The following is a 24,752-nucleotide window of genomic DNA, read 5'->3' as shown; positions in this document are numbered from 1 at the left end:
CCAAGACTCCAACTCTTCTCATCACAGCTCCTCCTCCCTGGGCCCGGCCTCTTCCCCATGTGGTGGTTTTCTGCTCTCCCTTTTAGAGACTTGATCTTGGTGCAGGGTCCCCATGGCTTTATTGTTACTCGCACCCATGACTGAGTGCAGCTCAGAGGGGCTTTCCCCCTCAGAGACAACAGAGAGCAAGGTGCAGCTGCCGTGACAACACGCATGGCGACCGGGAGAGCCCCCCCCGCCCCACCCTCCCACCTCCTGGATGTGTGAGAACTCAGAAAACAACTTGTTATAAAAACATGGATCTATTTCCTGAATGTTGGGTCTGTGGGGTGAAGTGACCCCATGTCCTTCTGTGACCTGGGCCCCCTACAAGTCCCTGTGAGGAGCACCTGGCATCTCTGTAGAAGTTTTCTGTAACTTGGGAAGTACAACCCAGGTTCCAGCCCGATTGGTTCTTGATGGTGTTTCACAACCAGCCTTTTACTTCCGTCAGATTTCCTCCGTGGGGCCTCCCCTGATGCCCCGTGGGCCCTGCCCCAGCCCTACACAGCCCCCAGCTCTGCAAGACGTCCGTGGTTCTCTAAGTAATTGCAAACACACCCCAAGCATTCCACGCAGACGGTGATTTAGATTTGTCAAGAGTCTGTGCAAGCACCTCTCGTGGACATTTTGCGGCCTGTTAAACAAGGGGAGGCAAAGACACTTGAGATCATCAGCTGTGATACACAGACCGGGGAACTCCAGCAAATCTCCCAGTGGTAGTGATGCTCCCCACAGCAGCAGACAGTGCCACGCTCCCTGCTTGGACAGAGCACCAAGCACTAACCCAATACAGCCCAGGAATTCTAGTTCCCCAAAGGAGAGGATGCTCAATGGTTCAGAGCAGGGCCAGTGTCTGCACCGACCTGGGCACACGTGGCCCAGCTGGCTCCTGCCTGGCCAGGGCTGGGTGCTCACAACAGACACCCGGGGACCAGAGCTGCCGTGTTTGTCAGGTGAAGACCCCCGGCTGCCCCCGGAAGCCTTTGGAGCGAAACCTCCGAGGAGGGGAAGCCTGGGTCTGTGCTCGTTCATTCGGGATTTCTGGGAGATTGCAGCCCAGAACCTTCAGCAGAAACGTTATTGATTAGACAGGATATTTTTTTAGAGTTCAGATTCTTTAAGATGGTTTAGTTTTTCTAACCTAGTGATGCGTATGCAGGCGTGACCTGGGCCTGCCCACAGTGCTTCACTGACTCACAGAGAAACAGTCTCATCTTGCAACAAAACCTTTTTCTTTAGAATCTCATTTTCCTCCATCCCAGTCTGTGCCACAACACTCCGCTTAAAGTATTTCAACAATTCTAGTTCTCAGGGTTTTTACCCTATAATGTTTGTTCAAGATGAAAACAAGTCCTCTACAGACTCCAAAGTATCTTTCTGATTTCCAGATGTCTCTTCTCTTTTCTATTTTTCCAGATGTATTTCTTCATGTTATGAAAATCTGGGGGAACCCTGGGTGGCTCAGTGGTTTAGCACCTGCCTTGGCCCAGGGCATGATCCTGGAGTCCCAGGATCGAGTCCCACGTCGGGCTCCCTGCATGGAGCCTGCTTCTCCCTCTGCCTGTGTCTCTGCCTCTGTCTCCCTTTCTCTGTGTATCTCATGAATAAATAAATAAAATCTTTAAGGAAAAAAAAAGAAAATCTGGATGGTTTACAACACAACACGCCACCACTACCCTCTCGGGAACAAGCCAGGAGGTGTTGCAGGGTTGTGCAGACAGCGAGCACAGGACGGGGGCACCCTCACCCCCCAGGCCCTCTGACCCTGGAGACCGAGACTCTGGGTCGTCTGGCCACAGGGACCCAGTTCAGAAAGTGGGGGCTGGGAGTTGAGGACACTCAGCCCAGTGAGTGTGATGTTTCCTGTGGATGAGAAGCCACCTCTGGGTGCAGAGGGGCTTGCCGCTGTCCCTGAGTCTCTGGGAGATGGTCTCTGGGCCTACGGGCAGCCACACACAGCAGGGAGCACGGAACCACGTCCACGTTCCAGGTGCCTGAACCCCACAGCTGCCCGCACGCCGGTGCTCAGGCCACATGTCATGGTCGGGATTGGGCGTCTGTGCTGACCTGAGGCCTGCTCTCCCCTGTGTTTGGTTTCAGGTGGCTGACCTGGCAAGAAGCTTCTCACCCTCCCGCTCCGACAGCCAGTGCAGCCCGCGATGCCGCAGCTGCTCATGCACCCGCTAGAGCAGGCAACCAGTGAGCCTGCTTCTCGTGGTTTGAGGGAGTGGCTGCCCTGCAGCCTCTGCAGGTGCAGATGTGACAGTACCTGGTTTGCTGTAAAAGTTGCTGAACACTTTAGGACAGGGTACTGTGACGGTCTCGCCTACGTCTGCAGGGCGCCAGCAGGTAATGTTGTCCCAGACACCGGTGCAGGCTGCAGGGAGAGACACATGTGAGAAGCCAAGGCTGCACAAGGGGAGCACAGGCGCCACTGCCCATGGGGACGCCCAGGCCCAAGAGGCACATCTGTCTAAGCCTCTGCAAGCCGACTGCCCGGTATTTAGATAATCACCTTGTGAATCACTTGTCTGTGAAACAAGTTTGCACCAACAATGTTACTGAGCATATTCTTAGCTTGTGTACTCACTTTAATCAGGTTTGGAGAAATAACCAGATGTGTGGTAGAAAGTAATTGAATATTTCAGTGTGTGCCACGCATGCAGGATTTTAATAGAAACAGGCAGTTACTTTTCTCCTGCTGATGTGCATCCCCCAGGGTAACAACATGGGTACTACTGGGGGTCTGTGTGAGTCCTGAAGGCTTAGGCTCCCTGGGATGAATGCACACTTGTGCCTTCAGGGCATTCAACTTTGAGGATAATTTGCAAATTTAAATATTTGATAAGTTTACTTGATTTTAACAGTCAAGGAAGCATCTAAGTGTTCACCACTTAGGTTACCCTCATGCAGTTATCAGATAACCTAATTTACAAACTGCCCTCTGGATCTCTCAGGGGGTCTCAGCAAAACCCCGCCCTGTGTAAAGCCTACAAACCTGTGTCTGTTGACCCTGACAGGCAGCAGAGAGCTCTCAACAGCACACAATCCCTGAGCAAATCCATACTTGAACTCACAGCTTTTTACTACAAGTCCAAGCAAGGTATTGCTACTATATTTTGTGACCTCTAAAGTTTTATCTTTCACTTAAAGTTCAATGTTGGCGGACCAATGTGCTAGCCTTGATGGAGACAACAAACCAACCACAGTTCTCTCTGACGCACCAGCCAGTCTGACACAGAAACATTCACGGAGCATTCGCTTGGTTTGAATAGGAGGATTCTACTTCAAGAATGCAGATGCCTCTGATGAAGTGGCTAGGAGTCAAGTTTTCCAGATGAAAATACTTTCTAAAGGTCTTAAAATAAAAATATATGTATTCTAAAAATTCATTAATATGGCAGTGATTAAATGAGCACATAAATTCACACCATATTAACGTTCTTACATATTTAAATTTTTAAAAGATTTTATTTATTTGAGAGAGAGAGGGAGAGGAGGAGAGGGAGGAGCAGGCTCCCTGCTGAGCAGGGAGCCCGACACGGGACTCAATCCCAGGACCCTGAGACCTTGACCTGAGCAGAAGACAGACGCTTCACTGATGGAGCCCCAGGCCCCCCTCACGTTCTTACATATTTAAAGAAAATACTGCTTTTGAAGAGATATTCAGAACGAGTCTTCAAGTACAAGTGAGTGGCTGGCTCCCCAGGAGTGTGCCAAGGCTGGAGAGCAGGGCAGGCAGTGGCCCTGCAATGACAGCTCACATGACACCATCCACTGTTGGCACAGGAGGCAGAGGCCTGGACGGGACAGGGCCCAGTTCCCAACAGAGAGCCAACAAGGGACAGTGGGGGTATCCAGATCTCCCAAGAAGCACAAGCAATGCTGAGACTGCCCCACTGGGAAGGCAGCTCGTTCCGAACATAGGCCATCGATCATTGGGGAGGGTCAACAGTCGTCACCCCAAAAATGACAAATTTCTGTTTCAATAGTGAGAACCTTAATGGAGAGATATAAAATCCATGGGTTCATTGCAGTCCATCTTCATATTACAGCAGGACTTGACTTAAGTTCCTAGAGTCCACTGGATCACCCCTTCTGTTGCTGGCAAGCCCTCGCCCCGTTTATATGTGTACTGGGCCCTCACGCCCCGGCTGTACAGGCCTTGGGCAATAGTGGCAGAGGCGCCTTCCCACCTATGCCCCAGCGGGGAGCCACACGACGGCCCAGGCTGAGAGCACTGAGGGCCAGAGGCTGGTGTGGAGGTGGCCCCGTCTGCAGTGAGTCTGAGGGGAGGATACAGCCAAGTAGGAGTCCATGAGCTTCTCGATTCTACTTCCCTAATCCCACGAAAATAACATCAAGAAGTCTGAAAGGGCAGCACTCGGAGAGGTCAATAAACATGGAGGAGAGAACGCATACACCCGGCCTAAGAAATGAGGGAGGCGGAGGGAGGCACCGCGCCTGCGAAGAGTGAGGAGCATGAGGAGGTAAAGCTTGCCCCCGGGGGGCTCTGGACGCAGGACACCAAGCACTGGACTCAAGAACATCACATCATGTTTGAATTCTGAACACTGAGACCTCTGTCCTTCCTGCCCCTGCCAGGTTTGTCTGGGGGCTGAGCATATGCCCCATGACCAGAACAGACCCTTGGGAGCCCCCAGGCCAATCTGGCCAACCAAGGCAGGAGGTATATGATTGTCTTGAGAGCATTTTGTTGTTTTGGTACAAAGTGTGATGCTTAATCACTGACAGATACATAGAAAAGAAAGGAATAGAAAAATCAGGCAGGAAAAGCATAAAGTCACACAAGGAAGGAAATATCAATTGTTATGAGGTCAACTGTGATCCAACAATTATGACAGGACTCAGCTGGAGGGCAGATTGGAGGAGGGACAGGAGAGGACAGGCCGGAGTCCTTCCCAATAAAAGAAAAGTGTGAGCCAAGGCAATACATTTGGAGAAAAGGCTAGTTTGAGAACCAGTGAGCAGTGTAGATGGTGTCAGACACAGTGGCCCAGTGAGGCAATCAGCCTGCATGTGGAATTCATTTTTCTTACACTTTGGCAGCAACCTTGGGAATTAAGATGGTGATAAGGATGTCAGTTGGTCTGAAAGGGAAAGCGTTTGTTCTTATCAATAGACTCTGAAAAGTCATCTGACAAAGTTTAGCAGCCATTCCTCATTTTCAAAAACTCTTAATGAGACTCCTTTAATGTAACAAAGACCATTTGTTTAAAATAGCAGGTATGGTTAGAAATGATTAAACTCAGTGAGCAACCACAGGCAGGGACCCACCCGGATCCTGGCCGACACTGTGGTTACTTAACGGAGGTCGGAACTCTGCTAAAACAGTAAGAACAAGAGGATGAACCAAGTGGTACACGCTCATATACAGCTGAGGACAAAGTCGGAGAACCGCACTTTCCAATTTGGCAGCCCAAGCTTCTGTGACCTTTTCAATTTCAATCTATATTAGTTAAAATCAAATACAATAACAATTCAGTTCCTCAGTTGCAGGAGCTGGACAAATGCTCCACAGCCACGCGTGGTCTGTGGCGACAACAGCACAGCACAGATGGGAACAGCTCGTGGCCGCAGGGAGTTCTCCGGGACGGCACCCTCCTGCAGCTCCAGCCGACGCAGGCCCCCCCACTGACCGACACGCCAGGCTCGCGAGTCATCCAGAAGCTTAAGGCAGAGAGAGAAGATCACGGAAGCCGTGACCATCCCAGGGCCGCTGCTGAGGGTCCCCTCGTCCAGCAGATGAGACTTTCTCCACATGGTGTTTACCAGCTAAAACGCCCATGTAAATTATCTAACTTGTTTTATGAATAAATATGTGAGAAGTTTTTGTTAAAATGTGTATTTTTCACTTATCACAGAAATATTCTCTGTCTTTCAAAACCCACCAAGAAGATGGAGGAGAAGCCTTCTTCCTTAAGCGATGGTTAGCAGCCTGGTGAACTGAAAGCCAGAAAAAATGCCTCTGACGTCTATTAATTCAAAACATAAAGTGTGTGTTTATTTCTGGAACTTGAGACATAAAGCCAACGCCTTTCCCTTGAGTCTGGACCTGCTGATGGGGCTCCGTGTGTTTCTTCTGCGTGAACGCATCTTGTCTGCGATTTCTTCTTTGAGGGTCTGCAGGGCCGCCGACAACTCCGGCCACGTGAGCTCCCGGAGCAGCCCCTGCCACCCCTGGCAGCTCCAGGTCCACACTGCCCGCCGACCGCTCTCCCTGTTTTTTGCAGGACAAGCGCATGACCTGGGCAGCTGGGCCAGTGACGGGTCCAGGATGCACCGGTGGGGTGCAGAGTCTCCCGCGGGCTTCAGGAGGAGCCAGGTATGCGGGGGCCCGGCCAGAAGCCCCCCAGGAACTGACCAGGACCCCCCCAGTTGCCCTCCAGGAGCCCGGCCAGTTTCAGGGGCAAAGCGAGGACAGGCCCCAACGCAAACAATCATCTAGACCAAGCGGCTCAGAAACACTGACCTGCGTGTGCAGCCTCGAAACACTGTTGGCGGCGCAGACAGGACACTGATGAATACGGGTCAGGAGACGCGGCTCCTGGAATGTGCCGGAGATACAGGCACATGGGACACACCTGAACCCGGGATCCTCTTGTCAGAGCACAGGGTCCCACCCAGTGCGGGGGAATCTGCCATAACGAAAAGGAAACGGATGCCCTCATAACCAGTTTTCTCTGGTTTCCAGGCAAGCCAGGACTCTCACAGATGACGGTGCACGTGTTGTTTTCAGGTTTGGATTTTGTTCTCATTTCTGCAGTGACATCAACATCGGGGAATTTTCAGGAGAAGCACACCATGCACCTCACATTCGTGTTACTGTCTTTGTAGGGAGGGGCCCGTGGACGCGCTGCATGAGGCTCCCCGTGGCCAAGGGCCGGGGCCACAAGGGCCAGGGCCGCGTGTGCTCTGGGCCTCGCGGGGCTGGGGTGACTCGCTGCCATCACTCCTGCCCTCCAGATCAGGACACTACATGCAGAGAGCACGGGGCACAGGGCCAAGGGCACGGCTGTGAGGCCAGTTCCTCCCGAGGCCTCAGGGGATGGGCTGACAGTGGGGTGACTGTGCTGGTGCTTCAGACCGGGCTGTGACCAGGGCCACGCCTGTGGGGGCCACCCTCTGTGCATGAGGGCCCTGGGGTGCCACAGGCCATGGCCAGGCCAGAGCCATCTACCTTTCCACGGCAAGAGAAATCCAGTCCCCACGAATATCAGCCCAGAGACAGACACCTTAGGGGGCCCGGTGGGCATGGCTCTCAGAGGTGGACTTGGGGTTCCCACAGTGTTTCCCCAGCACACGGGGAAGCGGGGATGGGACAGGGATGAGGACAGGGGCTGAGGTCATATGGGGAAGCAGTGACAGGGACGGGGACAGGGGCTGAGGACCCGCGGGAAAGCGGTGATGGGTGATGGGGCAGGGGCTGAGGTCCTGTAGGAAGCAGTGACGGGGGGACGGGGGCTGAGGCCCGGCGGCAGGAACAGGTGGCTGGGACCGAACCGAGCAACTGTTGGCGCTGCAGGGCAGTCCCTGGCCGCAGGCTTCCCTCCACAGGTAACAGGAAATGGTACCAGCAGCTCCTGGTTCAGAAGCTTAATCGCTGTGGAAAGTCTGAAGCAGCAAAGTGTCTCCCAGACTCAGCGGCTGCAGGGAAAGGGCGAGCGGAGGGCCCGCCCGGAGCTGCGCCTGCGCAGGGCTGCAGAGCAAGGAGCCCGCCGGCCCGCGGCTCTCCCCACCGGCGCGCCCCGCAGGGCAGCCCGAGTCCCAGGGAAGCCACCCGCAGCCCCACAAGACGAGCTTCCGTTGCGGATTTCCAGGGGCTGTGAGTGCGAGTGAGAAACGCCACATCTGAGAGAAGACGCCAGGGACAGAGTTCGAGGCAGCGAGACAGGGACGGGACAGGAGAGCTGCGCGAGCCGGGGGACTGCGGGGGGACTGCGGGGGGACGCTATCCGGTGGCGGCGGACCAAGCGTGAGGTCTCGGTGCCGGGTCCCTCGGCAGCCTCCCTGCCCCCCCGCGGCCATGCTGCACACCCCGGGAACAAGGGCCTCGCTGTACACCTGAGTTTCATTTACTTCTTATTTTTTTTAACTTTGCTCAAAAAAGACCAGAAACCAACATGTGTAGCTCTGCCTGCAAGCACAGGCAGAGCCCTTCTAAGCCTCAGTTTCTCCCTCTGAGCAGTGGGCCCCGGTCAGTGCACTGAGCAGAAAACCAGACCGCGGGCAGGGCAGGGCTTCCCACTCTCCAGGGGTGTCCACACGCCTGCCTCTCCGGACTCCAGCCCCTGCTCCTCTCCCTACGCCCCCCCTCCCCCCACTCACCACTCCCCCAGCCCCTGGCCCACATGGCCTCTGAGGCGATGCGCTGTTGTGGCTGCGGTGTAGACAGCAGGCCACTCAGCCTAGGGAGCAGCTGCAGCCTGGGTTGGTGGCAGTCCCTGGGAGTGCCAGGCTGGCAGGCTCGGCCTGGGGACTCTGGTCTCACCGCCCGTGGTGGGGACGGCACCCGGGCCAGGGTGGGGCAGTGGTGACTCAAGCCAGATTCCTCCTTGGACATCTCCAAATGGGGTGAAGCACTTTGACAATGAACGTCCGTGTGGTCGCTCGCTGTGGTGTTGCCTTCATCTGTCTGTTGGTGTGAGCACCAGTCATCTGCCAGGAGAAGAAGTAGCAGCAAGTGCAGCGATTTACGGGGTCAGTAGGGTCATTCGGGAAGAGACTCACGGCTCACCTGGGAAACACTGTGCAGCAGAGGGAGGTCCCGCCTCCTGAGGCCATGAGACAGGCCCTGGCCAACCCCGCAGCTCCTCCATCCACAGGCTCAGACATTCCCCGACTTGGGGGGACACTGAGAGCATCTCACCGGAGTGTATCTGTAGGATTCTAGGCCTCTTGTGCCTTAAGGAACCAAAGCGCACACACCCACCAGAAGCGCATTTCCATGTGGCACCAGCTCCCACGAGGGGGGATGGAGATGCAGCCCCCAGGTCAACTTTGGTGCCTCTGCCAGCATGCGGGGAATCCATGGTCCCTAAGGCCATGACATGGGGCCCTGCCCCATCCGCGCAGGATCCCATGCTCAACCACTGAGCACCCCAGGTGCCCCAAGCTCTTAGTTCTTTAGATTGATCCTATGCCCGGAGGGGACTGGAAATGGGAAACAGACTGATCAGGGGGTGGCCACCCAGGCGCCAGGTCAGGCCCCGCATTTCTGACCATCTGGGATCAGGATGAGTCTGCTTCTTCCGCACCTGGTGGGGCCAGCTCCGCCTGGGCTGGGCAGCGGGTGGGGGGGGGTGCTGGGCGCCAGGGTGGGCAGGGGCCTTCCTCAGTGGCTCCGGGGGTGAGGAGGCTGGGCCCTGAGCTCCTCAGAGATACTGCTGCTCTTCCTGCAGGTTCTCTTGGACGAACCTCCACTGGCATGTCCTCGTGCAGTCGGAGGGGGCCTCTGTCTCCCAGCTGCATCCCCGGTCCTCATGCAGTCCCTGCTCTGTAGCCTCCTGGACAGAGGACAAGCTCGAATACAGAGGAAAGCGGTCTTGGCCCTGACAGGAACTGACCTCAGGGGTCCCTCTGAAGCCTTTACTCCCTTCTGCTTTTGCGTGGCTCACTCAGTTTTATTCCTTGAGGACACCCCCCTGCCCCCTGCCTTGCACTCCGTGTCCTTGCAGAAGAAGAACGAGCCAGGTAAACACAGGGCAGGTACTCTCAGCAGGCTGGCCGCCACCAGAGGTCTGGGTGGCCGAAGCTGTACTCTGCCCTCCCACTAAAATAACCAGAGGGCACCTGACAGGCATAGCTCTGCAACCTCCCAGGAGTTTTCCACAGACCCTCTGAGATCTGAAATTCTAATTTAATTTAACGGTCTTTAAAGCCATGAATCATCTTCATTTTGGCCATTGTGGTCAAGACCATTGGTTTGTTTCCCATTTCCAGCCCCCTCCATGCATAGGATCAATCTAAAGAACTAAGAGCTCGGTGCACCTGGGGGTCTCAGTGGTTGAGCATCTGCCTTTGGCCCCGGGGGTGATCCCGGGGTCCTAGGATCCAGTCCCGCATCAGGCTCCCTGCATGGAGCCTGCTTCTCCCTCTGCCTGTGTCTCTGCCTCTCTGTGTGTCTCTCATGAATAAGTGAATAAAATCTTTAAAAACAAAACAAAACAAAAACTAAGAGCCCGACGAAATGACTCACCAATTGAGTTGGAAGAAACCGTTTTTTAAAGAGCCTTGTCTGTGACCCCAGTCACGTGTTCTGACCTGAATCCTCAGACAAGCTGACTGGCCACTGGCCCATCCCTGCCTGCTGGCCCCACAGCTGGCCCCCGGGCTACTGCAGACAGGCTCCTGGGGACGCTGGTGCATCCTCCTCTGCCTGGTGCTCACAAACAGGGACCAGCATTCCTGAGGGCCCCAGAGCCAGCGAGACTAGATGCCAGGCTCCACGGGCACCTAGGCTTCGAAGGACAGATGCGCCCCCAATGGGCAGCTTGGGCCCCTGTCGTTTCTCCCAGGGGTGGTCAGGGCATCTTGAAGCAACCCTCTTACTTTGAAGCTTCAGGTCACTTGGGCAATAGTGATAGAATTTATCCTATGTCCTATGGTCAAAATCATACCAGCTGTTCCTGGCCCTACGTCTGCCATTGGAGCTTTCAGTGAGCAACTGCAGTTACAACCAGCAGCAACGTAACAATATCCTCACCTCTACGTTGCCGTGAGTTTCTGCTCAGAGATGTTCCCAGAGTGCTACCATTCCTGGACACTCGGGCCGTGGTTTCCCGGGGCTGGAGCTGTGTACACAGCACGGGGTTGAGATACAGACATTGTACCCCCAGCAGCCGCAGGAGCTGCACAGAGAACACGCTGTGCCCGGGCTGTGTCAGTGTCTACTGTCAACAAGACACCCCAGTGACGCCAACCGAGCTCTGCAGGAAGCTGCGTGGTGATGCCGAGGGTGCAGACTCCCAGCCCCTGGACAGTGAACACGATACTGGATCTGAACACACTTCACTCCTAAATTTTCCTGCCAGTCCCCCCTTCAGTTTTGGGTTTGCTCTTTGGGTATCTTTGTACATACTTGTCCAGTTACAGACATCCTACTGCTCCAAGTCCTACAGAACCGTTCATCTAAGCATGAATAGTGACGATCAAATCCTACTAGATGAGGGATTCCTTCTTCTATTGCTCTAAGGATGCGTACTGACATCATTTGCTCCTAAAATATTTTCTGTTGAGATAAGGCAAGCTCTATCCATGTACTCACAGAGCCAGGGACAGTACCAAATGCTATTTTAAAAACACCGCTATCAGGAATGATGAAAACTAATGGTTATTGGCAGAAGCAGAGCAGAAAGGAGCCTACTGAGGGGAGACACCCAAAGCCATGACTTGTCAGAACGAGACCATGAGTGTGAAGGCGATACCAGAGGGTTGTTGCTGGAAGGGTCCAGACCAGCTGATAGAACCAGCCTGGGGCATGGTGACAACCTTCTCCGTGTCCCGTGGAGGCAGAAACGGAACATGCTTGGTCCAACCATGGGCCACACATCCTTCCTGACGCAGTGCAGCTTGTAGCTGAGGTAAGCCAGGCCCTCTCAGCATCGGCAGGAATAGGGACTCACTGCTTCCGCCAGTGTCTATTAAGCACCTACACCTCCCAAGGCTACACAACCCCAGGGAAGCCCTGCCAGGGGGGCCCTGACCCAAAGGTCTTCCTGTAGCACCAATGCCAGAAGATTCCACCAACATGACCTCCACTGGGCACCGGCCCTTCTGTGTTCCTGACTCGTACACAGGCCCATAAGCAGGTCAGGCCCTGGGTCCCTGTGAGACACCAAGACTAGGGTCGAGCCCTGGGACCATGCTGCTTCCTCAGTCACCACCAAGGCACCTGGACAGCAGGGAACCAGGTTCTCTAAAGACATGTAGGGTGCTATAAGAGTATTTTGTGGACAGTGCCGGGGAACCCCAATATTCTGCCTCATGAGGCTGCTGAAGGAGGCACCCCCTCAGTAGCTGGGGCAAGCCATAGCTTGTCTGGAAATACCACTTGCTGGGACATTGCCACTGGAAGCAAGAAAGTTTTAGCCCCCATAGGGATGGCAGTGTAGGCAGGTTCCGTTGGTAAGGGTCATATTCTGGGACCTGAACTCACAATTAAACCAAGACGCAGAATCCAGAATTAACTAAGGCTGTTAACTCAACAAAAGGATTTTTCAAAGAAGAGATCCAGTTTGAACTTATATATTTAAAAACATGTGCCGAACACAATAAATCCCAAGCATCTAGCAGTCTTCTCAGTTGAGCCTGAGCAGATCGGCTGCCAACCCCTCAAAGGAGGTGCAGCATCTACGCCACTCAGACATCTGTGCACATGCTGGCCTCAGGAAGCCTGTGTAGGCCCCAAAATGCAACCGTTTAGGAACACTGATGAGTGTGTTAACTGATGAGTGTGCAATATGCTCATGCCTCTCACTCACTGAGACGTTTGCTGCTGTGACCTTTCATTAACAGCCTCTATCTCTTTTTTCTCTGAAGATTTTATTTCCATATTTTGGTAGGCGGGGAGAATGCACGAGCTGGGGGAGGATCAGAGGGGGAGAGCGGGAGACAGAGGGTGAGGGGGAGAGAGGGAAAGAGAAGGAATCCCAAGTAGACTTCCCGCTGAGCGCAGAGCCCGACACAGGCTTCTCTCCCTGTTTGCTGCACGTCCAAACCCTGCACCTCCGAGCTTTGGAACAGAGCCAGTACCTGGTCCCCCGGTGGAAACCCTCCCTCCTCTGAATCCCTGTATTGTGGTTTGCAGCAAGGAGACTGTCTTGCACGGATCTTTTAGAGTCACGGGGTACTGAGCCCAAGGCCTCACAGGATAGGGCAGGAGGGCACCAGGAAGAGCACACTGCCCTGTCACTGGGAGCTGTGCAGCCCAGCCCCATCCCACGTCCTCTCAAATAAGCCTCTACCCTCCTGTTGCAGAGAAGGAGGGAGCTGCAAAGAAGTCACAGATTTGAAAAGCTGTATTAATGCTGTGCTGGGATGGGAGGAGGGTGCCTCTGTCAGTGACTCTTGGGCTGCCAGAGTGCCCCGACTGTGCTCACAGTAACCCTGACACCCAGGCTGCAGAAGTCTGGGAATGCTCTGGGGCACGGATTTACGATCCCCAACTGCATGGTCTCCACTTGCAGATAAACCACAGCTGATTGTGACGGGTCCATGTTCACACACAGAAGAGCAGAGAACCGACTCGACCCCCCCTCCACCCCCAGGGGTGTGATAACGAAACTAAGGCCGGAGGCACAAGGTACCAATGAAGCTCCTGTCCTGACACTTCAAGACCATTACTGTAGGCCAGAGGAAAGGAAACGCTGATTTCAGGGGTCCAGTCAATGGAGGGAATCCTTGTTCATGAGCCACCTTAGGCTGAACATGCTGACAATTAAGAATGAACATTTGGAGAAGCTGGTATGATCTTGGCTGGTAAACGGTGGGGTCTACCCACCTGAACGTCCCTTCCCCTGAAGCAGTCACTAAAGAGGAAGGAAATCGTCTTCTAAAGCATCTTCCCTCTAGGATACCAAATATGGTTTTGTAAAAAGAGTATTTGAGTAGGAGTCCAGGGACCTGGGCTCTTTCTGCCACCAACATGGAGGAGATGCTCAGAATGCTCTCTCGAATTTCTGTACTTTGACACGTCCTGACGCAGTGACTGGTGATCAAATGGGGAGGGGTCCCCCGACAAGGGTGTTGGTGCATCTCCCTCCTTTGTCCTGAGACAGGACCCCGCACAGCCTCTCAGGTGCACAGCATGCTCTGCCCTAGGTGCTGCGTGAGGTCTGCACAGTCTTTGCTCCATCTGTGCTGAATGGGAAGGGTCCCTCCAGCAGAAGCCTTTGTGCCAGGAGGCTGAGGAACTTGAGACGGGACACCGCACCTGCTGTGCAAGGTGCATGCCTTCGGTGTCACAACAGAAGCAATGTCAAGGCACAAGGGGAGCTGGAAGGAAGGCTGCAGGGCTTGGCCTTGTGGCAGGGTGGCTGCCAGAGGGAACAAGTCCAGCCAGGCCTGAGCACGGCACACACCAGGCCAAAAGGAGACCAAGACGACGGTTGTGAGCAGGACTCAGTAAATGAGCACAGTACTCAACACCCACTAGCTTACAATCAAAGGACATCCATTTTTCTTGGTCGATTTCCCACCCATCCTGCTTCTGCCTTTATCTCTGAGGAGAGATAAGTCCTCAGTCACTGTCACTGTCGGTTTCTGGTTCCAAGTAAACTGATGTTACTGTACGTTCACATTCTCTGGTTCCCGCCCCCCGCCCCCCGCCAGAGTCTCTCGACTCAAAGCCCTGTTATCTCTGCGAACCCACAGCATTGCCACGGGGACACGATCTGGGGTTCCCTGGGGATGATCACACCCCAACCAACTCCTCTTTGCGCCTTCCCTCCTGGCATGCACTTAATTATAGCATGCTGCAAAAGTCCATAAAAGAACCAGCTGATGCATCAGCAAACAACAACCAGACAGCCTGTCTCTCCCTCATCCATGCCACAAGGCAACCACTCAAAACCAGAGGCTCTGGCCATGGGGCATTTCGAGGCCATCCCTGGAACTGGTGCTCGATCCAGAAAACTCTAGAAAGCCTTGCAACTGAACAGCTCATATCTTCAACTCCTTGTCAAGAAAGGCCATGACCTGCCCACATGATTGAAAAGCCACCAGAATCTGTGAGGGGTGAGAAGCTAACGTGGTCCTGACCCGTGCACTGTGAGTCTGCTTTGAGTTCCCTCCTGTGATTAACAGTCTCAGGCTACAGCTTTCTTCTTCTAAACACAATCAGCATCCACTGAGGCATCTAGGTGTGCAGATGCCCTATCTGCTTGAAACTGATGTTGTGTTTGTGATTCCTGTTTGGAGTCTAAACATTAAAATTAATTCAGAGTAGAATTTTTTCAGAGAGATTCATTTCCTGAAAAAAGTAAATTTAAAGTCAATACTTTCAGAAAACTGAATAAATAATTACTGGTTATTTAAATATCCAATATTAGGCTACTAGCTGATTTTAAGGAGTTCAGAATTAGGAGAAATCTAGTTAAAAAAAATTTTTTTTAAAGACCCAGTCCTAAGGAAAAAAAAAAAAAAACAGATCAGGCTGTTGAACTTATCAGCCCACAGAGATATTTGGACTAGAACAAGGATCTGCTTACATCAGAGGGAAATTGAAAGGGGAAGAAAGAAAAAAAAAAAGAAAAAAAAAAAAAAAAAAAGAAAGGGGAAGAAACAGGCTCTGGCATCACCCTGACGTCAGAGGGGAGCTGCTGACCCCATGGCTATGCCGTGAACTTCCAGAACAGCTCCCTTCAGACCCACGTGAATAGAAGATGGTGGGTACTCTGTTTACACATCTACTGCGTGTCTGCTGGGGACCTGGAATAGAAAGCCAGGAACCAGCGCTCACTCTTCAAGAGCTCATGCTCCACAGGGAGAAGGACAATCAGACAGTGGATGATGCACGTGACAGCAGGGCTCCGCAGGTGCCACCGTGGCAGAGACAGGCATCTCTAACAGCTGGGCATCCAGGAGGAGTTTGCAGACAAGGAGACGTCTTCCCCACTTGATTGAGGGAACTGATTCATGGAACTGTCTAGTTCCCTTTGTGATGAAAAGGGGCAAGAAAAAGCCTGGATGTGAACGACTTATATTCTATGTGACACAACCACCGCAGAAATAAGAAAGCTGCTAAAACGATGCTATCTGGTGATGATTTCATGATCAGTGCCTTGAAGGCCACCCCCAAATGCTGGTGAAATATTTTATTCACATGAACAAATGCAGTCCCTAGAACATGGCTTGTAAGCTACCTGAAAGCTCTAGAGCCTGGACAGGTTAAGGAAATACATAAGACCACTACACAGGTCTTAACAGAATATTCAAGCCAACACAGAATCATCTCCAAATACACTGCTGAAGTGAAAAACAAGAAAGGAAGACAAAGTATAGACCAGAACATATGGACCTGGGGTACCAAGCTTCCATCCATAGAAAGAGGCATGGAGAGGGGATACGGGTACATACTGTGCATGCATTGTTCGTGGGATTGGTGAGAGGCTGTCTCCAGGGTGGGGAACCAGGGGTCCGCAGTGGGAAATATCTGTCATTAGATACGGTTTTGAAGTTTTTTTTTTTTTTTTTTAATGATAGTCACACAGAGAGAGAGAGAGAGAGAGGCAGAGACACAGGCAGAGGGAGAAGCAGGCTCCATGCACCGGAAGCCCGATGTGGGATTCGATCCCGGGTCTCCAAGATCGCGCCCTGAGCCAAAGGCAGGCGCTAAACTGCTGCGCCACCCAGGGATCCCTATTCAATATGTTTTTAAATGCCAAGTACTGTAGGACTTGGGGCTGTGGTGGGAACAAATTCCATCTCCCCCTTGAAGACAGTGTGGCAGGATGACCGCCACCACACAGGACAGTGAGCCACAGTGGTAACAGTCATGCTGTTGCGTATCCACAGGAATCCAACCCTCCGGAGAAGCCACTCTCCTGTGCTGGAGACGATGCTTTCTGGCCATGTCTCGGAAAGAGGCTGTGACAGCTTTCTCCAGACTGTCTTTTCAAAGACGTCCGTGAGAGAGGCTTCCCGCTGGACTGACCACAAGAAATGACACAGCATCCTTCTCTGGAGCCAAGGCTGGGCAGGAGTGCCAGCAGCATTCTTGTGACACAAGGTGCCTGTGGGCCTTGCCCCATGTGGCCGTTCTGCATCGCTCCTGTGTGACTTGGGAAAAGGGAACTAGGAGAGAGCATGACACCCAAGCGGCCTATGTGCCAAGAGCATTCAAGTCTGTCTCTGACCCAGGGTCCCCAAGTCCTTTGCAGGCATCTCTGAGACTGTGGCCAGCTCACTCGTCAGCCTGCAAGGATGGGAAATCCAAACCCCTCACAGCTTGACAAGTGGATCAAAGTCAAAGAATAGAATGTTTTCTAGTTTGGCACCGCCCAGGGCCCGGGTTTTAAGCTAACATCCACCACCATACCCCCTTCCGAAGGGATAGCTGAGTGGGGAGCTCTCAAGAAAACACAGAAGCCACTTCTGCTCTGCCAAGGCACAGGCCACGTCCCCTCCAGATCTCAGCGTAAATAATGCAAAGTCATGTAAAAGTTCCTCTCCACTCTGCACAGGCAGGAAAACTGGGCAAAGCCTGTGTGGCTGACTCATTCCCCCCCCCGCAGCAGGTCGGCACAGGCCACCACTAGGGAACAGTGCCGGATTTTAGCTATATTTTTAGGCATCGGAGGCCTCGGAGTGCCTCATACATCTATTAGTAGGATTAAGTTAGTCTACTGATGAATCAATATTAAATGACAAAGTTCTAAATACCTCCTAAGCTTTTCTTTCTTATATAGTGAATTCTTTAAAAGGATTTAGAATTGAAATTGTCTTTCATCTGGATTTACATGTTTGCATTTGTTTTAGATTCAGCACATAATAAAAAGAACTCCTTGTCAGGTTTATATGAATTATCTCGCTATAATTAAAAGCCAATTTTTCCTTGTTTCTGTTTCACCAACTTCTTAATCCTACAGAATTTAAAAGTAGACACTACAGACCGTCTCTCTTTTAATTTCATGAAGCAAATGTACACTCTCATCTTGTCAGAATGCCTTCACTTGCTGCTTCTGGTTTACCTCCTCTACAAAATCTTTATTCTGGTAACTTACTACTATTTATATCTCTGGCATTTGAGCCATGCATATATTTCAAAGAGTAAAAAGAAAAAAAAAAAAAAGAATTTAGAACACAAGTTGTGCCTCTTTACAAAAAGCTGAAGGGTGGCCAGACCTGAGCAACAGTCACATTACCGCTTTTCTCCCGAAGGGTAGCTGGGCTCTTTCTGCCTGAAACAAGTGATACTCAGATATCTTTGCTGTAGAACTAATATTCATAATAAGAGCCTTCAATATAAGACAATGTCCAGGTCTGAGACTCGTCTTTGCAAGAAACTTGAGTGACATCTTTCTCCACACTCTCAACAAGGAGGATCTTTCACAGCCTTCATCTAAAACTACCACGTTCTTTCTGCTCAAGCTGATGTCAAGGTGAACTAGGGATTTTCAATGACTCTGTCCTTAGGTATTGCCATCCTGGGGTCTATACGGGTCACAAACCGATCACCTCTGAGAATCTCTGAACTGAGGCAGGAGGAATCTGTAAAGGGGACTGTCCTGAAGATTTCAAATGTCCTGGCCCATCTCTGCACCACGAGGAGCTGTGTGACAGTGGGGCAGCCGGGAGTGGTGCAGCCATCACATGGAGAGCCATTTGGCAGCTCTCGGGCCCTACAAGAGGCTTATCTCTCTCCTGCAAAACTTTTAAGAGATAGTTGTAAACTTTTAAGAAATTGGAATATTTGATGTAAAGTTTGTATTTCTGATATTCTGGAAATAGGAAGCTGGGCATTTTGTCTCCTACATTTTCTCATAGTGACAAACAAGGGTTGTAAGGAGCAGCTGCCACTCACAGCCCTCAACACCACCAACCCCCCAGCCACAAGGCCGTCAGCTTTCTCATAGGCCCAACCCCTTACATATATGAAGGCCAAGGACTCGGGGTCACACCTGTGCCTTCAGAATTGGAATGGAGTAAAACTAAAAGAACATTGTTCTGTACGAACGAATGCCACACTCCACCTAAGTAAGATAACTAGTAATAAAGACTCTTTCATGCACAAAACCCCTCCTGATTGTGGTGATCATAATATCCTATTTCATGATGGCAGAAAACTTCCCTGAACTAGTCCCATTTCTCATCCCAGCACTTGTCAAGTGAGTCATGGGCACAAACTTACAGACGCTCCATCTGCCCAGCTCCATCCACTATGTAGCCAAGCACGGGTCAACCGTCAGGGGCATTCTTCTGAGGGAAAGTCATGAGCCAAATGCTTTGTTTGAAGTGTTAAGTGTCCCTTGTCGTCCACTGAAACAGTGTCAGTTTTCTATTTGTTAACAAAATGTTCTTGATGAACGTAGGAAATCAAGAGTGACAAGAAAGAAGCAGTAAATATTCTGGGAGCTTTTCCCTAGAATATCAGTTGTGAGAGAACAAGGGGAGGGGACCTGTGGCCCAGGTGCAGGCAGGGACAGGTGCGCCGTGTGTAAAAAATCTGTCAACGGCAATAAAACCGAGTATAGCTTGGTCTGCTTTTCATTATGACCAGCAGTGGCAATGGCAGTCTTCCTCCCTCCCCCCTTCTGGAAACGTCTGTGTGTGTCCATGGCTCGTGGCAGAGGGCCTGGAAAGTATGTCCTGAAGAAGGCTGCAGGAGTTGGAAGTTGTAGGCTCCACAGAGCCTACGAATGCCTTTTGAACACTGGGAGATGAGCTCACATGAAGAAGTTCTGCTCACTGCTGCTCCAGGAGAACAATTAATGCCAATGAGTGGCCACCATGTGTGGGCAGCCTCGGAACATGTCAGCGACTTGACTGTGCAATGATGGCATGAGGGGCTGGAGCTCCCACTCCCGTGAACCCCCATGGGTCACCCACTGAGGATGGACAGATAGCATGTGGGCCCACCCCTCTCTATGCAGAGGCCCCAGGGATGGTGCTGCTGCGACCTAGGTTCACCAGCCACTCACCTGACGATTCTAAAGTCTATTTCCTCTCAGCATCTATTTTTCCTAAATCTCTTAATTTTAACTGAAGGGAACAGACCTGACAGTTGTTTTGTCTTGAGGGCCTGGCTAGCAGGGCCTGTGTCTCATCTATCCTCATAGCTGGCTAATGGCCAGTGCATGGCTTTGCACAGGACAGACGCACAGCCCACCTTTGCTGTGGAGCTGAGCTTTTTCACTTGCCTCTCTCTCTGGTCAGAACTCCACCAGACCATTTGTAAGATGTGGCCTCAGGACCATGTATGCATTACAAAAATCACAGATATTTAAGACTGGAGGAATCCTGGGGTCAGAGACCTCATTTTTCAGCTGAGGAAATACAGGCTCCAGAGGGGACCAGAGAGGGCCCACGATGCCTGTGCTAGCAATGGTCTGAAGCCGAGCTGTCCAGCATGGGAGCCACTGGCTGCTGGGAGCACCTGAGATGTGGTAGGTCCAAACTGTTTCGTGTTATGAGTGTAAATCAAATGCTGGGTTCTAGGATTTAGTGTGCAAAAAAATGCAAAACTTCTCAGCGACATTTTATATTGATTACAAATTGAAATGATAATGATTTGGATATATTTGGATAAAGTACATTAAAATTAATCTCACTTTTTTTTCCCTTTTTTAATGTGGCAACAAGAATATTAAAAATTATCTATGTGGTCCACATACCATTTCTTCTGGGCAGCGCTGGTCTAGAACTAAACCCACATCCATAACTTCTGGTTTCAAGTCCCTCTGTAGGACACTAAACTTACTTAACACAGGCTTACTTTGATTTTAATTTTTGTCTTCAGAATGAAAAGAGAAAAAGCAAGCTGAAGGACAAAAGGTTTTTGTTACTGTTATAATTTGGGTGTTATCACAGAACCTTTCTGAATTAATAGACTTCTGAATGTGCATAGCTGGAGTGCAAGTGGTCCCAGCATGTGTGTGTTTTTTTTTTTTTTTTTTTTTTATGTGGAGAAAATAAAATGAGCAAATTCACTGTATTCACAATAGGTCTGTCTTCAAGAAATCAAAAGTCTAATTTTCCTGTTTGATTTCTGATGTTTCCACCATTCTTAACTGGATTAAAATAATCTGGGAGGTGACTAAAATTTTTTTAAAGATTTTATTTATTTATTAATGAGAGACACACAGAGAGAGAGAGAGAGAGAGAAAGAGAGACAGAGAGAGGCAGAGACACAGGCAGAGGGAGAAGCAGGCTCCATGCAGGGAGCCCGACATGGGACTCAATCCCGGGATTCCAGGATCGCGCCCTGGGCCAAAGGCAGGCGCTAAACCGCTGAGCCACCCAGGGATCCCGACTAAACTAAAATTTTTAAATGCAAGAAACCAGATAAATACCCCTTCCACGGATAACAGAGTTGTTTCAGCAACGCATAACAGTGTCCATGAAATTATTTTAGTAACTGTTGCTATTATGTCAAACCATGAATACTGTTACTGTTAAGGATGAGCTTCTCTTTTAAAAGGTATATTATGGGAAGGATTCCCTGGACCCCAATATTCATATGAGTTTTACCAGTTCATTAAAAAAGTGAAAACAGACTTTTTTTGAAGATGCAGGTGATTTTTAAAACAATTTTAAACATCAATTTTTAGAGTGAGACATGAGCTATTTGCCTATCAGCTTATCCAGCTGAAACTGTTGTACTCACCAAGCCCCTATCTTACCTTTGTATTCTCCTGTTTGAGTCTTTAGAAGCTCTGCACATTTTGTCTCTTCCTCTTGTATTTCCAGATGAAATCGACATTCTGGGTGAACACTATTCACCTGGTCAAGGTTCAAAAAAATGGAAGGAACTAAAAATTCCACCATAAGAGGAAAGTCAAACAACAATTCTACAAAACCAAACAAAGCACCTCATCATTCTAAACTACTCCCCAAATAACACTCATTAAAGAAGCAATCACCTTCATATTTCTGGCATGGTTATTTAAAAAAAGTTTACTTTGTAAGGAATTATAATACAAATATAAACCTAATAGAATTTTTTCTGAGCAGGAAAACAACTTACTAACATAATACATTGTATGTTGTTAGTACTAATTTGGCAGCAACAGAGTTTTTTAATCCAATAACTTTTCAGTGTTTGAGTCCTCCGCTTCATAGCCCTTGATTTAATTACAGCACATACATGTCTACTCATAAGACTCTTCTTAACGACCAGGCACTATCCCCAGACGCCAGCACGCCTCCTCTCAGCACAGCCTCTGCCCTCACTGAACAGAACTATACTAGGATAACTTTATTTCTGGAGCTGCAGGTCACATTTCAAACTTTAGAATTTGGTGCGAAGGAGATTTTCAAAAAGATTAGAGGGGTAAGTAGGAAGATGAAGAGCGAGGAGGATTATCATGATTGCTGCCTCTAAATAAGGAGGTGATTTCCCATTGTGATTTGTCATAGGAACTAAAGCTGTGGCACAGAGTGATTAATATTGCCTATTACTGTGTGCAAAAGACAACGCTGCACATTTAGTCTTAGAAGAAAATAGTCCCTGATCTCTGTTCTCTTTTTTTATTTCTCCACACCCCCAGTACTCATACTATAGGCTGGAACTGCACACCCCCTCCTGTGTCTGAACAAAATTTTTCTTTTATTGTAAGACAGTCATACTCCAGGTATATTATGGCCATCTATATCTAATTATCCTACTATCAAAATGGTCAGTTAGGAATAAATTCTAACCAGGAATAAAGTTTCTTTTTTTAAAATATTTTATTTATTTATTCATGAGAGACACAGAAAAAGGGACAGAGACACAGGCAGAGAGAGAAGCAAGCTTCCCGCAGGGAGCCTGATGCAAAACTCTATCCCAGGACCCTGGGATCACGACCTAAGCCAAAGGCAGATGCTCAATCACTGAGCCACCCAGGTGCCCCAGGAATAAAGTTTCTTAACAGAATTAAAAGAAGTAAGGGCTGATACTTTTGCCACATTTACCGTCAATTTTTAAAAGACACAAAGTTCCCTGCTCCCAGCTCATGAGGACAACCAGCAACTAAGAAACTGCTGGTTTCAAACAGATCATACTTTTCATATATGAACAAGTCAATGGTCTTTAAATTTCAGAATTGAGAAAATTATGTTGACTTAAAAAAATGTTTGTCACTAAAAAAGACACTATGGCTCCTGACATTGCTGTAACATGACAAGCAATGACGTACTTTGGGAGATCTTAGAAAACAAAGCTGCATTGGCCAGGAAATTCTTGGTACTTCTAACAAACTAGCTTTCAAAGAGGGACAGTTACTAACAAGGGTCTTATTTTATTTTATTTTATTTTATTTTATTTTATTTTATTATTTTATTTTATTTTATTTTATTTTATTTTATTGTTTTACAAGGGTCTTTTTAAAGCACCATCCCCCCCCACCCCAGGACACCTGGTGGACCTTCCTACCAGACAAGGGAGCTGGGCAGGTGCTTACCCCCCAAGTAACGGATACCCTCAGCAGTGACCAGCTGCCCAGAGCTCGGTCCTTGCTACAGGACCTCAGGGGGCTAGGACGCCAGGGGGCCAATGATCTGGTGCCACACTCAGAAAACGACCCAGGAGGAAAGCAAGAAACTAGCTGACAGTTTTGTTTTAAAAGGTCTTCAAGGAAAAGGAAGAATCCTAGAGCAGCAGAGGATCTAGTAGTGCAGTGCTTGAACAAACCCTGCTCGGTCTCATTTGCCCCAGTGCTCTTCAACAATGATGAAAGAATCAGAGCAGAATATTTCAGAAAGGAAACTTTCTTTCACCACACCGGCTCCCTCCCAAACACACTGAAACACTTACAAACCGGTAACAAGCACAAGGGGTGGAAGGAGAGCTATTCAACCACAAGGGAACTGAAATTTCCCTCGGGAACGCGAATCTGCGCAGGTGGCCGCAACCCTGTCCCCTGTCTCCCCAGCACGACCAGCCTCACGCCCCGGGAAGGAGCGACCCAGATCAGCTCCTCCTTGACCAGCTTCTCAGGCGGAACCTGATCGAGCTTCTAGCAAATCCAGGGCGGCCGATGGGACCCGCAACGGCATCTTCCCTGCCCGGGTCCCAGCTCTGACCGGAGTGGGAGGGTCCCGGAGCTCCCCAGACGACCCCGTTCCCGAGCTCAGGCCCCGAATCCCGAATCCCGGACCTCGCACCCCGGACCCCGGACTCCGGACCCCGGCGGAGGGGGAGGGTCCCCAGGCCGGCCCCGTGCCCGACTCCCGGTCACCGGAGAGGAGCGCACCAGGCGAACCGCGCCCTCTCCGGGATGGGAGGACAGGGAAGACGAGGCTCGGGGTGCAGGGAGGGCAGGGGGCGCAGGACGCACTCACGGGAGCGAGCAGCCAGCCGCAGCAGGTCAGCAGCGCGGGCGGCAGCAGCGCGGGCGCCCTCATCCCGGCTCCGGCGACATGGGCCGAGCCCCGGGCGCGCACCGCGGCTCGGGCCCCGCGCCCCCAGCTCCGCCAGTCCGAGCGCCGCGCACCCCGCAGCTGCCACGGGGCTGCCGGAGCGCGTGGGCCGCCCTGGGTACCCGCCCGCCCGGCCGCATCCCGCGCCCCGCAGCTCCGCCCCCCGCGCCCGGGCCCCGCCCCGCGCCCCCTCGGCCCCGCGGCCCCCAGGCCCCCCTGCTGCTCTCCGCGGCGCTGCCGGCTCCTGTCCTCGCAGCCCCGCGCCCCCTCCTCCCGCTCGCCGCCGGCCCCCCTTCCCCTGCGCCTGCGGGAGGAGCGGCTCGGGGAGGAGCACAGGTGGACGAAGGGCTGGCCCTGGACAGGTCAGGGGACAGCCGCTGGGAGTGACACCCCTCGGGGACAGGGAAACGGGGCTCTGGGCGCGACCCGCAGTGGCTTTGCGCCCACTTCTGCTCTCCTAGTTAAGTAACGAGCTAGAGACGCCCAAGAAAATATCAGGAAACCCGGTGTGTGGGGGGTGCTGCCTCCGAAGCCGCTGGGGCCCAGTGGGGGTTGGGGTGCTGCCTCCGAAGCCGCTCGGGTCGATTGGGGGGAGGGGCTGTTGCCTGCGAAGCCGCTGGGGTCGGTGC

General features: G+C 51.4%; 1 protein-coding gene across 4 annotated transcripts in view; it reads right to left on the bottom strand.

Annotated features, from left to right (window-relative positions):
• Positions 1–24,179, bottom strand: part of VIPR2 (vasoactive intestinal peptide receptor 2) — a 59,292-nt gene extending 35,113 nt beyond the window's left edge. For 2 of the 4 annotated variants that reach the window (XM_072776771.1, XM_072776772.1), the window contains exons 1-3: positions 24,046–24,179; positions 21,405–21,504; positions 2,312–2,419 (exon numbers count right to left, since the gene is read on the bottom strand). In XM_072776771.1, the coding sequence (XP_072632872.1) occupies positions 2,312–2,419; positions 21,405–21,504; positions 24,046–24,108 (271 nt within the window). In that variant the 5' untranslated portion in view covers positions 24,109–24,179. Of the gene's footprint in view, positions 1–2,311; positions 2,420–6,535; positions 6,702–21,404; positions 21,505–24,045 lie in introns of all 4 variants that reach the window. The other 2 variants (XM_072776773.1, XM_072776774.1) reach the window with 2 other exon arrangements.
• Positions 24,180–24,752: the final 573 nt, after the last annotated feature.

The sequence above is a fragment of the Canis lupus genome, chromosome 15 (assembly GCF_048164855.1).
Source record: "Canis lupus baileyi chromosome 15, mCanLup2.hap1, whole genome shotgun sequence".
Taxonomy (NCBI): Eukaryota; Metazoa; Chordata; class Mammalia; order Carnivora; family Canidae; genus Canis; species Canis lupus.
The sequence above is the reverse complement of the archived record's forward strand: the minus strand, read 5'-3'. Positions and strand labels throughout refer to the sequence as shown.